Below are 14,111 nucleotides of genomic sequence, written 5' to 3'. Positions count from 1 at the left end.
TACATTGTAGAATAATAGTGAAGACATCAAAACTATGAAACAGCACATGTAGTAACCAAAAAGAGTGTTAAACAAATCAAAATATATTTTATATTTGAGAGTCTTCAAAGTAGCCTTGATGACAGCTTTGCACACTCTTGGCATTCTCTCAACCAGTCAGAGGATAAGTTCATTAGAGTTACCAGCCTCAGAAATCAGCAACTAACTGCACCTCAGATTGCACCTCACAGAGTTCAAGTAACAGACATTTCAACATCAACTGTTCAGAGGAGACATGAATCAGGCCTTCATGGTCAAATTGCTGCAAAGAAACCACTACTAAAGGACACCAATAAGAAGAAGAGACTTGCTTGGGCCAAGAAACACGAGCAATGGGACATTAGACCGGTGGAAATCTGTCCTTTGGTCTGATGAGTCCAAATTTACGATTTTTGCTTCCAACCGCCGTGTCTTTGTGAGATGCAGAGTAAGTGAACGGATGATCTCTGCATGTGTGGTCCCCACCGTGAAGCATGGAGGAGGTGTGATGGTGCTTTTCTGGTGACACTGTCAGTGATTTATTTAGAATTTAAGGCACACTTAACCAGCATGGCTACCACAGTATACTGCAGCAATACGCCATCCCATCAGATTTGTGCTTAATGGGCCTATCATTTGTTTTTCAACAGGAAAATGACCCAACACACCTCCAGGCTGTGTAAGAGCAATTTGACCAAGAAGGAGAGTGATGGAGTGCTGCATCAGATGACCTGGCCTCCACAATCACCTGACCTCAACAAAATTGAGATGATTTAGGATGAGTTGGACCGCAGAGTGAAGGAAAAGCAGCAAACAAGTGCTCAGCATATGTGGGAACTCCTTCAAGACTGTTGGAAAAGCATTCCAGGTGAAGCTGGTTGAGAGAATGCCAAGAGTGTTTAACACTTTTTTGGTTACTACATGATTCCATGTGTTATTTCATAGTTTTGACTATTATTCTACAATGTAGAAAATAGTCTAAATAAATAAAAACCCTTGAATGAGTATGTGTGTCAACTTTTGACTTGTACTGTACATACATACATACACACATACCTATGGGAACATGTCACTCCTGACGGTATCAATAACTGTGGTAACTAATATGTCACTTACAGTGTCCATCAATACATACCTATGGTAAGCCTCTCTGCGGTACTTCTTCATGGCCAGCCCGTCCATGTTGGCTGGAAGGTCTGCATAGTTCTGCAGTCTGTCGCTCCATGAKGTGGTCATATTTATATCTTTAAAATCCTCTGAAAGTCAATKTAGASAGGGAGAAAATAAGAGAWATTCACCTTGACATGATTCTGCAGTTTCCTCTTCTTGCGCTTTGAGCATAGGCCTAACTGAACATTATATAGGCTTATCTATTTAGCATCAAATAACTTTGAAATCTTCAAACAGGAGGAGTATGAACTCTCAAAGAGTTCACTACACTAACTCTGCGGAACCTGTATYAACGAGRCACAGTTGCAAGCCACTGCCTGCCACCCGGCTGCATTTAGACTAATTATGTAGTTCGAAGGCGGGGAGAGCCGCCGGGCGMGGAGAGCCGCCGGGCGMGGAGAGCCTAGTCCTCCAGTCACACCAGCRGTTTGTTTTGTCAATGACAGAACAWKAGAGCCACAATAATCTTATCAAATCCCTAAAATACACTAGGCCAAGTCTGTGTACCAAATGGCACCCTATTCCATATATAGTGTACAGGGTACTGCTTGGGACACATCCCTAGTTTGAGTCACGCTTGACTACTAAAGAAATCGAACAGCGTGTGTTGTCAATGTTCACACGTTGCAGTTTGCAGGCCATTTCTATGCAAGACTCGGTAATGAGTTAGAAGAACAGGGGATGAATGTAAGACTAATTACTGTCCTCATCCTGACTGTGGCTAATGAAAAACGGGACGGCCACCGAGGTGGAAGAAATCAAAGGAGTCACTCACTTCTTCTGGGCTACTCAGTCTGTGGGACAAAGAGCTAGGGTAGGTTAGGTTAGATTAAATCGAGCACACGTGAGAGGAAATTGAGTTGTACGGGGTAGGCGTAACACATTATTTTTTTAATGATAAAAACAGAACTGAAAAGAGCCTTCAGTGCCAGCATGCACATCTGTTGAGTGTTTAGCAGCGTACAATTCTCAGAGGAAAGATTTATGTTTTTAGCAGTCTCTCCAGAGAATGACCAGTTTTTTATTTATTTTTTTACATTAACTGCCTTCTCTATCACCCAGGAGACTAGAGAAGGGGTCAGGAGAAAAAGCTGAGGTCAGCTTTTCTTTGCCACACAACTCGCAAATGACACAATACACAAACAAGCAAGAAAACCTTGAGAGGTTGAAGGGTAAGGTAGCCAGCAGATCTGACCTTGCTTACAGCTGCACTAGGGTTGTACAGAATTCCTGTATATTAACACACTGTGTGCCGGCATGAGATAAGGCTCGGGAAACGTACCTCAATCCAGGGATGAGAAATGTGTTGTACTTCGAATTGTCCCGTTATCCCAACTGTTACACCGAGAAGATTGAACCAGTGCTCGTTTTTAAGCAGTCGTTCCATCTTCTCATGGTGTAACAGTTGGGATATTGGGACAATTCGGAGTACAACACATTTCTCATCCTTGGATTGAAGTACGTTTTCTGAGCAATACCTCACGTCGGCTCCACGGCGTCTTAATATACATAGGAATGCTGTCCAACCCTAGTGCAGCTGTAAGCAAGCGGGTCAGATCTGCTGGCTAAGGGTGAGGGGAAGACTTCTCCCCAGCAACCATGCGTTTCCTCGCTCTCAGCTGTGCTATAAGGAAAAGTGACATTTGATGAGATGCTCTGAAACTGGGTTCAGGCAAAGTGACATCACAGTGTGAACTGCGCAACTGAGCAAGTTTTCTAAGGAGGCCAAGGACAGCCCTTGGAATTTTTGGCATAGATAAAAGTTTGCCTATTCCAGCCTTATGCTCCTTGACAAACCAGTGAAGAAATGCAGAGTATAGCTTTATTTAAGATTCTGTAATGGGCTTTACAATCCAAGACCAAGTTAATATTTTTATCCTCAATAGGAAATTATACAGTGTTCCCGACTTGGTCCAAGGTCCTACAGGGAACACTGGACCTGCCTTGTCAGACCAATCAATGCCGGATTGGCTGATGATGCACCATGCCAGATATGTTTTTGATGAAACAAATAGATAGCTAACGTTATGTAGCAGCTAACTACTTTTTACGTTTGCTAAAAGAATGGGCAAATCAACACAAGGTAAAAAGAATGTCAAGTAAACTAGCAGTAACTACTCCATTTGAGTAGCAAGCAATAATCAGCTGAGCTACGCTAGCTAGCATGGTAGCTAACAGCAATTTTGTGGCCAACAAAAAGTGATAAGTTAGTTAGCTAGGTCACATTTTAAATTCAGTAGCTAGGTATGCGCTTTAAAAAGGTGCAATATGCATAAATCACTTGCTAATATTTCACCTCAGTTCAGTTTGTGACAAAACAACCAGTCATTGTGTAGAGAATCATTGTACCATCTAATATATTTTCCATAAACAAAAATATTGTATTTTCAGCTGTTTGAAGCTGGTATACAAAACTGAAACTTAAGAACGGGAAGCATAGAAAAAGCGCACATAGGACAGATCTGCCGCTTCTTTGACTTGCTTTCAATAATAATGAAAGATCTATAACCAGTATTTCTATGTGAATTTGGTTGGGTCGCCACAAAAAAAGTTACATATTGCATATTTAATAACTAGGTTTAGCTCATTGTTAGCCTGAATATATACTGTAGCTACCTTTTAATTATAGGCTCAGCTCGCGCAGGGCTTGTCATTATGCGCTTATCTTGCCTGCACAAACAATGGTCTCTGTCAAATCACATTTTCTTTGCTTGCAGGTCGCCAAGGGGGTTAGCTAGTTATAGCTAACTTGTCAGCTAACAACTGATTATGGAGTTTGGCATTAAATACTAACGTTAGGCAATTTACAAAATGGACGTTAGCTATGCCACAATTTAACTATTTTGTCGCATTTATTAGCATTATGCTAAGCTAGCTAGCAGGTTACAAAACAACCATTCACATCTGCTCCCCCTTCACGGAAAAGCCAAAGTGGCAGACTGTCTATAGTGGAATAGAACAAAAACGGGTGTTCTGTGACCGATTTGACATACACTCACCTCTGTATTCCTCGATAAAACAAAAACTGCACCGTTTGATAATCTGAGCATGCGCTTCATACACGATCAACGTGGAACAAAATCGAAAAAAGTATCTTAAATGCACTCGCAGAAGAACAAGTAGATACGTTATGCATACACAGTCCGTGGAGATATGATTCTTTCGCAATTTCTTGGAACAGCTCTCTGCTGACAGTGGATTGTTACGGAGGCAGTGGGCGGTGTTTTTCTGCTGTAAGGGGGAGGGACATAAGTTGTATTATTGAAATGTGATGATTTTGATTGGCTGCAATACAATTCTGATATCATCAATGGGCCATCATGAGACTACTGTTGCAATTCCTTTCATTCACTAAATGTATTTAAATAAAATACAATTGTGATTTCGTAATTTCACAAGTTTTACTGCAAACACTATTGCAAACTTTGATTTGTTTTTCCAAATCAATCTATTGACAATTTATACTTTTTTTATTAGGCAATAATTTCTCTATTCTCTATTATTTTGCTGAATAGGCTCCAGTAAGTAGGCCTAGGCCTACAATAAAATGGCCTGCAATGCAGACTTGGACAATAGAGACTGCTGCTGCCTCCACATAAATGCATAGAATAAATTGACACAACATACATAGAATAACACCCATCAATCACCCCTCTCCCACCACACAAAACGTTAATAAGTGCATGGCAGGCAAGGATGTGACTAGGTGGCAGTTCCACATGATGAAGGCCTAAAGGCCAGGCTCCAGTCTGTTATTGCTGTCTCCCTAATCTACCTCTGTGTCTCCGCTGCTGTTTAGCAGTTTAATGACAGGGGGACAAAATAATGTTTATATCTGTTTCAGCCTGCATCTAGGCACCCTTTAACACCTCCCCGGTGGCATCAGCTGGAGCTCTGTGTTCAGTGCATGTGTGGGGTCCGATATGACCCTGTCCTGGAGAGAGGAGGGAAGTGGCATGACTATAATCTTCCCTGCTGTCTTAGTCAGTCTCAAGATTTAACCAAACCATGTAACAGTGAGATGCACCGTCAGGTTACCAACCATGTAACAGTGAACTGCACCGTCAGGTTACCAAACCATGTAACAGTGAACTGCACCGTCAGGATACCAAACCATGTAACAGTGAGATGCACCGTCAGGTTACCAAACCATGTAACAGTGAGATGACACCGTCAGGTTACAAACCATGTAACAGTGAGATGCACCGTCAGGTTACAAACCATGTAACAGTGAGATGCACCGTCAGGTTACCAAACCATGTTACAGTGAGCTGCACCGTCGATTCCAAACCAGTGTAACAGTGAGCTGCACCGTCAGGTTACCAAACCATGTAAAAGTGAGATGCACCGTCAGGTTACCAAACCATGTAACAGTGAGATGCCACGTCAGGTTACCAAACCATGTAACAGTGAGCTACACCATCAGGTTACCAACCATGTAACAGTGAACTGCACCGTCAGGTTACCAAACCATGTAACAGTGAGATGCACCGTCAGGTTACCAAACCATGTAACAGTGAACTGCACCGTCAGGTTACCAAACCATGTAACAGTGAGCTGCACCGTCGAGTTACCAAACCATGTAACAGTGAACTGCACCGTCAGGTTACCAAACCATGTAAAAGTGAGATGACCGTCAGGTTACCAAACCATGTAACAGTGAGATGCGCCGTCAGGTTACCAAACCATGTAACAGTGAGCTGCACCGTCGAGTTACCAAACCATGTAACAGTGAACTGCACCGTTAAGTTACCAAACCATGTAACAGTGAACTGCACCGTCAGGTTACCAAACCATGTAACAGTGACTGCACCGTCAGGTTATCAACCATGTAACAGTGAGATGCACCGTCAGGTTACCAAACCATGTAACAGTGAACTGCACCGTCAGGTTACCAAACCATGTAACAGTGAACTGCACCGTCAGGATACCAAACCATGTAACAGTGAGATGCACCGTCAGGTTACCAAACCATGTAACAGTGAGATGCACCGTCAGGTTACCAAACCATGTAAAAGTGAGATGCACCGTCAGGTTACCAAACCATGTAACAGTGAGATGCACCGTCAGGTTACCAAACCATGTTACAGTGAGCTGCACCGTCAGGTTACCAAACCATGTAACAGTGAGCTGCACCGTCAGGTTACCAAACCATGTAACAGTAGATGCACCGTCAGGTACCAAACCATGTAACAGTGAGATGCACCGTCAGGTACCAAACCTGTAACAGTGAGCTGCACCGTCAGGTTACCAAACCATGTAACAGTGAGATGCACCGTCAGGTTACCAAACCATGTAACAGTGAACTGCACCGTCAGGTTACCAAACCATGTAACAGTGAGCTGCACCGTCAGGTTACCAAACCATGTAACAGTGAACTGCACCGTCAGGTTACCAAACCATGTAACAATGAACTGCACCGTCAGGTTACCAAACCATGTAACAGTGAGATGCACCGTCAGGTTACCAAACCATGTAAAAGTGAGATGCACCGTCAGGTTACCAAACATGTACCAGTGAGATGCACCGTCAGGTTATCAAACATGTAAAAGTGAGATGCACCGTCAGGTTACCAAACCATGTAACAGTGAGCTACACCGTCAGGTTACCAAACCATGTAACAGTGAGCTCACCGTCAGGTTACCAAACCATGTAACAGTGAACTGCACCGTCAGGTTACCAAACATGTAACAGTGAGATGCACCGTCAGGTTACCAAACCATGTAACAGTGAGATGCACCGTCAGGTTACCAAACCATGTAACTGAGCTGCACGCGTCAGGTTACCAACACTGTAACAGTGAGATGCACCGTCAGGTTACCAAACCATGTAACAGTGAGCTGCACCGTCAGGTTACCAAACCATGTAACAGTGAGCTACACCATCAGGTTACCAAACCATGTAACAGTGAGATGCACCGTCAGGTTACCAAACCATGTAAAAGTGAGCTACACGTCAGGTTACCAAACCATGTACACGTGAACTGCACCGTCAGGTTAAACCATGTAACAGTGAGCTGCACCGTCAGGTTACCAAACCATGTAACAGTGAACTGCACCGTCAGGTTACCAAACCATGTAACAGTGAGCTGCACCGTCAGGTTACCAAACCATGTAAAGTGAGATGCACCGTCAGGTTACTAAACCATCCATGTACAGTAACAATGCCATAGCGTTTGATTGACCCAATAGTAGATTGGTGAATAATCAATGCCCCGGCGGGCGTTAGAACCTATCTGTCTATCATCCATCTCATGTCATATTTAAAGATATAAATGTCTGCTAAAGTAATTTAGAATWCSAGGCTATATAAACCCAACACTGTCTACATCCATCCATCTAACCATATGRACCTAGCCTTGTATTTAGCTGCATCTGTCCCATCCCAAACTCTGGTGCCGTGCAGTATGAGTTGCGTCAACAGAGGGCAGCATCACACAACCATTTCCATGGGAGGTGTGGAGAGAGGTCTGATTRTGGAAAGCTGCATGATGACTAAGGATGATKCAGGGATATTTACAAACTAAATCTAGCCATATGTCAGAAATGTGCTGGATCCTCTGCAGGACAATATTTGATGTAGGCRTATTAARGTAGAGACAAGACGCTMCATAGTTCATGGTTCATAATTGTAGTGTCAAATRATGTAGAATGACCTTTATTACTTTCAGTAATGSGAGGAGTAGCTCACAAATGGCAGTAACACTTCAGGTTCACCTTCTAAAATAATATACATTTCAGCATTACTACCGGTTTTAGGCTACAMAATACATGTGTTAGGCAGCCTAAAAACGCATCCTAAGTCCAATAGTATTGAGAATGAAAATTGCACAGGTTTAGAACAACATTAAATATAGTTTAGTYCAATGTGTCCAGTCTCCTCAGAGGTGAGTGGCTAAAACGAGATACAATATTTCTTGCTGAAATCAGCACTGCGACAAAACGGACAGTTCCATCTACCGGCTCTAGCGCCCAAAATAGGTACGGCTCCTTAGGTGCGAGTTTAATCACTAATATAAATGTGGTTATTAACCATTTAAAKGTGCTTATAATCAATGACTCAGTATATTTAAGCTATTTGATGAGAGGTTGTTTTACCTGGGACATCTGCAGTGGCCAGTTGGGCAGGCTAGAGGTTGCCATCAGCCGGCTTGAATTATTGATCGTTGGAAGGTCCCCCTATAAAAAGGAGACGCGCCCCCTGCTCTGCTCRCTTTCATCACTCGCCAAGATGAGCTACGGATCTGACTTCAATTCCGCCTCTTCCTACCGAAAGATTTTCGGGGAGTCTCCCCGTTACTCCAGCTCTCCATCCCGGATYAGCAATGCCTCTTTACGCAGCGGCGGTTACCGGTCCCAGCCTCAGTCCCGGAGCATGGGCTCTAACCTGGGCTCCTCTTTCCACCAGAAGAGGTCCTCTGGCCGGTCCTACTCGCAGATGCCCATGCCGATGGAGAACTTGGATTTCGCCCAGAGCACGGTGCTCAACAATGAGTTCAAAATCATCCGCACCAACGAGAAGGAGCAGATGATGGGGCTCAATGACCGCTTTGCCATGTTCATCGACAAGGTTCGCAACTTGGAACAGCAGAACAAGGTGCTCGAGACCGAGCTGGTGACCCTGCGTCAGAGGCAGACMGAGCCCTCGCGCCTGGCGGACCTGTACCAGCAGGAGATCCGCGAGCTGCGCTCCCAGCTCGATGAGGTGAACGGRGAGAAGTCCCAGATCCTCATCGAGCGTGACAACATCGAAGAGGACCTGCAGAAGCTCCGTGGCAAATACGATGACGAGTACCGCCTGCGGGAGGAAGCCGAGCAGAKCCTCAAGGCGTTCAAGAAGGACGTGGACGACGCCACCATGGTGCGTTTAGACCTGGAGAAGAAGGTAGAATCCCTCCTCGACGAGATCAACTTCATGAGGAAGGTGCACGAGGAGGAGGTGGCCGAGCTCATGAACATGATCCAAGCCGCCCAGGTGTCCGTGGAGATGGAGGTCTCCAAACCTGACCTCACCTCTGCCCTGAAGGAGATCCGAGGCCAGTARGAGTCCATGGCCTCCAAGAACCTCCAGTCCGCCGAGGAGTGGTACAAGTCGAAGTTCGTTGACCTCAATGAGCAGGCCACCCGTAGCCAGGAGACGATGCGCGCCAGCCGGGAGGAACTCAATGAGTTCAGGAGGCAGCTCCAGTCCAAGACCATCGAGATCGAGAGCCWGAGGGGAACCAACGAGTCCCTGGAAAGGCAGCTCAACGAGATGGAGGAGAGGCACAACCAGGAGATTGGCCAGTACCAGGTAAGAAATTATTTGTTTCTTTAAATACACTTAAAAGCTCAAATGTGATCTTTCTTGCAGTTTGTTTACAAACATGTCCAGGATAAAGCAAGAGATAAAGAACTGTTTAGTTTGGAAAGATGTTGCATTTAACCATGTGTAAAAAAAAATATATATATAATTCTGATTAAAAGAAAATCACAATTTCTGTTCTAATAAAATTGGGGAATTTAGCTTTATAACAATTATTTTAGAGCTATTAAATTGTTTTACTAAAATGTACAACACGAGAGCTGTAAAATAAAAGTGTTGAGATGACAATAGGAGCTGTTCACTCTCCATGGTGCTGAAACTATTCCGGTGGCGTGATAAGACGCTCTGTCACCGGTTATAGGGCTGCGGTTGAAAGCGTCTTTTAGCTTTTTTTGAGTTTGGAAGTTGAAAACCACTGTTTTAATTTTAAAATACGCACGCGCCTCTCATTGTAACTGCTTTGTGTTGTACTTAGTAACTGAGAAACCCATTGACTGCTCTCTTATAACCGTATTTTATTTAGCGTTAGTGCGTCTCTGTACTGTACATGGTGATTAAATATTCTTAGGAGAGCGGCCTGTTCTTGGTTATTTAAAATCCAATTTATACGTCTTATTGTTATCGTTATTCTCTTGAGTCAGACATCACCAACTCTCAGAAGAAAGGTAGGCTATACTAAAACATAGCCTATATCAACATAATTCACTTTTAGGGTTGCCACTGTTTCACAATTTGTTTTCTACTTCAATATGTTACCAGGACAACATGGCCGAGCTGGACAATGACCTGAGGACCACTAAGAGCGAGATGGCTCGTCACCTGCGGGAATACCAGGACCTGCTGAATGTCAAGATGGCGCTGGATATTGAAATTGCTGCATACAGGTACTTAATATAATGATATATAATAATATAATATATGCAATTTAGCAGATGCTTTTACCCAAAGCCACTTACAGTCATGCATACATTCTACATAGCTTGTATTCACCATTATAATCATAACATTCATCATTGTAATCATAACATCACATTGATCTATTACTGTAACATACAAATTGACATCCTAGTTTTCATATAATTACAGTAGATTTATTAAGCTTGAAAATGTCATGCCTAAATACCTGCATGACCAACACTTGATCAGCATCCCTTTAAAGATCCTGATCAATCAATGACATAGATTTAGAAGTTTTTAGCCACATGCCCTGAGGTGACTTAGCATTACTCTCCTGGGGTAGCATGGGCTGATCACGTGATTCGTTTATATTTTAACCTGTATTTAACCAACCCTATCTCTCTCCCTTCCTCCCCTCCCGCTATCTCTTTCTCTACACCTTTCCTTCCTCTCCCTCTTCCCTCTGCCCCTGCTTTCTTCTCCCCCCATCCCTCCCTCCCTCTGTCACACTCCCTCCCTAACACTCCCCCCCTCTCCTCAGGAAACTCCTGGAAGGGGAAGAGACCCGCATCAGCACAGGCATCACCTACTCCAGCCCCGGCATGAACATGAGGTCCTCCGAGATGAGGTCCTTCGGCATGAGGTCCTCCGAGATGAGGTCCTCCAACATGAGGTCCTCCGACATGACCTCCTCCGGCGACGTGGACTTGCCCAGCATGGGCAGCTACAACCAGACCACCAGGTACACCACCATCTCTGGAGGCTCCAAGAAGGATGAGGGAAAGGACCAGGAGGATGGGCAGAGCAAGTCTGGCAAGGGGTCCAACGACGGAGACCAGAAGGAGTCCAGCYACGCCAACCCRACCAACCAGAAAAACTAGACTCTCCCCTTCCCTTAGGTTTAACCTTKCACCTTCCATCCCCTCCCTCKTACTCCCCATCCCCCTCCCCCCRTRKKKYGGGMWWTRRRKYYYYYGYAWRCSMTWWWYMTTWYGKWRRWKRWKRWKRWKRMMMMWAKCRWKCKKRWWRCKAKKWKCKAWRKKRRWARTRRRRRCKKRRRWKRRRRRTWKRWWMYKKAWWAKKAAYMWYMTWKKYGSKKKKRTRRMGSCCRWWRKYGYYYKKWSMWYMMTWWTMMMGMMYWWWGYAKKWWKKYMTRKYMWKKAWWKRRCAAACAGTTTARTCTCACTTTGGGCTCGCGCTATTGTATGGCACTAGCCTGGTTTAACCAGACTGAACGCTGCGCTCACTAGAAACAACAGTGYAACACAGCTAAATCAGTTTGGGACGCCAGGCTAGTTTGGCACCGAGCTGTGATAGATGTCATTCAGTTCAAGAAATAATCATGCACTACTGCCACCGCCTATGATAATATTCTCTATACACATTCCATGGSGGGGATGTGTGTGTGAGAGTTTGAATTTGTGCACGGAAAACAAAAATCCAAAACATATCAGCTTGTTAACTGTTGTTAATACYTCTACTACATCCACATACTACAATATGAATGAAAGCACTTGTATGGTACGGAGGTGAGAGCTAGAGATCGATCACGTTGTRAAAGGAGCACACAGTTATTCAAACTCAGCAGAAAACKAAAAAYYWRRMMMYWRRTMSRMYYSCKWTTTTMSCRTWWRRWKKAKSSKYYWWAWWWTMSSYAKRRRMYYMTTRKAWMSKAWMSKYYWWAAAMTRRTTRTTTTTRCAGACAAAACATCACGAGTAACAAAATCAGAGTATATCTAAAAGGCTTGTTCGTACCCTGGCCTCGTCACTGTCAATAGCATCTGCCTTATGATCCTGGTCCACTCAAATCTGCATGACAACAGCGRGTAACTGTTTAAACCGCCACCRCTTCTACACCAGAACCAGAGCTCAACCAACAATGGTTCCATCAAAAGCATAATTACTCTCCAAGATTGCTCCTCATGTCAATTAATCAAACTTCTATAAAGGCCCAGTCCAGTCAGAWACGTGATTTTCCGGTGTTTTATAAATGTTCACACACTATGAGGTTGGAATAATTCAGTGAAATTMWGAAAATGATGATAATGCCCTTTTAGTGTAAGKGCTGATTGKTGTTTGAATAGACCGCCTGACATTTCAGCCTGAACGTGAAACTAGCTAATAATCAAACTGTTATTTGCATGATGTATGTAGCATATCTCAAGCTTGCATGGTGACAGATTGTTAGAGGGCCATACTTCATTTTCACATACTCATAACGTATAGTAGGAAAACAATGGGATGCTAGGTTCCACACTTCATTGCCAATGCTTTACATCGCCATGTACACAACACTGGTTTTAGAACATGAGGTTYTACGTGCTTAGTTGGCCAGTAGGTTAGACTTGAGACGAATGCCATTATTTAGACAGGATGTGACTTCGGCACACGCTGCTGACATTGTCCTCAGCCACACTGCTTGGTTCTTGTGTGATGATTATGCTAATGATGAGGATGTTCGTCATGACGAGGGTCATATTCGGGGCACTTATATATCGATCTAGATGGGATTTCATTTGAACTGACGATCAGTTTGTGCAGGCCACGACTGGTTACAAGAAAAGGGGCAATGGGAGAAGTAGAAAGAAAAGTAGGAGGTGTGGGAATCTGAGAAACAGGGAGAAAGGAAATTAAACAGAGAGAGAGAGAGAGAGAGAGAGAGAGAGAGAGAGAAGATGAGCTACCTTTAAATTCTCTTTCTCATAACAGGCTCAATCAATCAAATAGAGAATGCGTAGATAGCGAATGACGTTTTAGCACGAGTGCATGGGCTTCTACATGGTCCAATAGGGTGTGACGGACAGAATGGTATGCATCAACTCCATTTCCCACGTTCCATTGCGGACTCCTGAAGCCCATTTGAATTAACAGAGAAGTCCAGCCTCCGAACAGTACCACATCACGACACTACGCCTTAGGAACACAACAACTAACAAGCCAATAGTAAACAAAAACAAGCCAATAGTCCAGAAAAATGGACGGGACCATGATGCTTTTAAAGCACCATGACCTCTGAAAAATATGGCCATGACGGAATTATTATGTCTGTTGTGAYTGATTATGAATGATCTCACCAATAGAAATCTGTATGTAAAGAAACTAGGCAGCCCTTTTGTTTCCTTCTTGTGCATTGGCAGGTTTCAACACAACTACTTCTGTCTTCTTACCTCTGTATCTTAGCTTGAGTGCCAGTCTATTTCTGCTATGTTGCCAACTCATTGTCTCTCATTGACACAGAGTTGGCAAGAGAGCACAAACAAATCTGGACCTAGGCTACCTCTGTATCTATGTCTGTCTGACTGTCTGTCACGGCCCTCTAAGCCCTGACCGGCTGCACTCACTCACCCTGCGAATGGAAACCACTGATTGTACTACAAACTACAGAAAGCTGTTGATTGGTGGAGATGTGGTTGCCGTTGTTTTACACGAGGCTTGCGTTACTAAGTGTCTGAGTGTCTGGAGTTGTATGTGTTTGTATATGTGGACAGTTTCCTAGGGGAACTCATAGTGGGGAATCAGGTTGGGAAAATCAGAAAGTTTGGCCTACCGTTTCCTTAATTCTTGAGCTCCAATGTAAAGTAAATTTACAAAGGAAAACTGGTTGCAAGTACAAGCACAGCTACATCGACAAGTACAAATATGAGTGCAAGTACAAGTACAGATACAAGTAGCCTTGTACACAACCACAGGTATAAGTTTAGAATAGCTATGACTTCAACGCA

General features: G+C 43.8%; 2 protein-coding genes across 2 annotated transcripts in view; one reads left to right on the top strand and one right to left on the bottom strand.

The window, feature by feature from the left end:
• Positions 1-4,392, bottom strand: part of LOC112071261 (cytosolic purine 5'-nucleotidase) — a 33,129-nt gene extending 28,737 nt beyond the window's left edge. Inside the window, exons 1-2 of the mRNA XM_070439324.1 lie at positions 4,188-4,392; positions 1,154-1,286 (exon numbers count right to left, since the gene is read on the bottom strand). Of these exons, the coding sequence (XP_070295425.1) occupies positions 1,154-1,254 (101 nt within the window). The 5' untranslated portion in view covers positions 1,255-1,286; positions 4,188-4,392. The remainder of the gene's footprint in view (positions 1-1,153; positions 1,287-4,187) is intronic.
• Positions 4,393-8,378: 3,986 nt separating this feature from the next.
• On the top strand, positions 8,379-11,350 carry LOC112071256 (alpha-internexin-like). The gene is given in 3 exon segments (XM_024138728.2): positions 8,379-9,480; positions 10,252-10,376; positions 10,931-11,350. Coding segments are annotated over 3 exon segments (1,527 nt in total). The 5' UTR covers positions 8,379-8,418; the 3' UTR covers positions 11,271-11,350.
• Positions 11,351-14,111: the final 2,761 nt, after the last annotated feature.

The sequence above is a fragment of the Salvelinus sp. IW2-2015 genome, unplaced genomic scaffold, assembly GCF_002910315.2.
Source record: "Salvelinus sp. IW2-2015 unplaced genomic scaffold, ASM291031v2 Un_scaffold1562, whole genome shotgun sequence".
Classification (NCBI taxonomy): domain Eukaryota; kingdom Metazoa; phylum Chordata; class Actinopteri; order Salmoniformes; family Salmonidae; genus Salvelinus; species Salvelinus sp. IW2-2015.
This window is presented reverse-complemented; position numbering and strand designations above follow the sequence as displayed.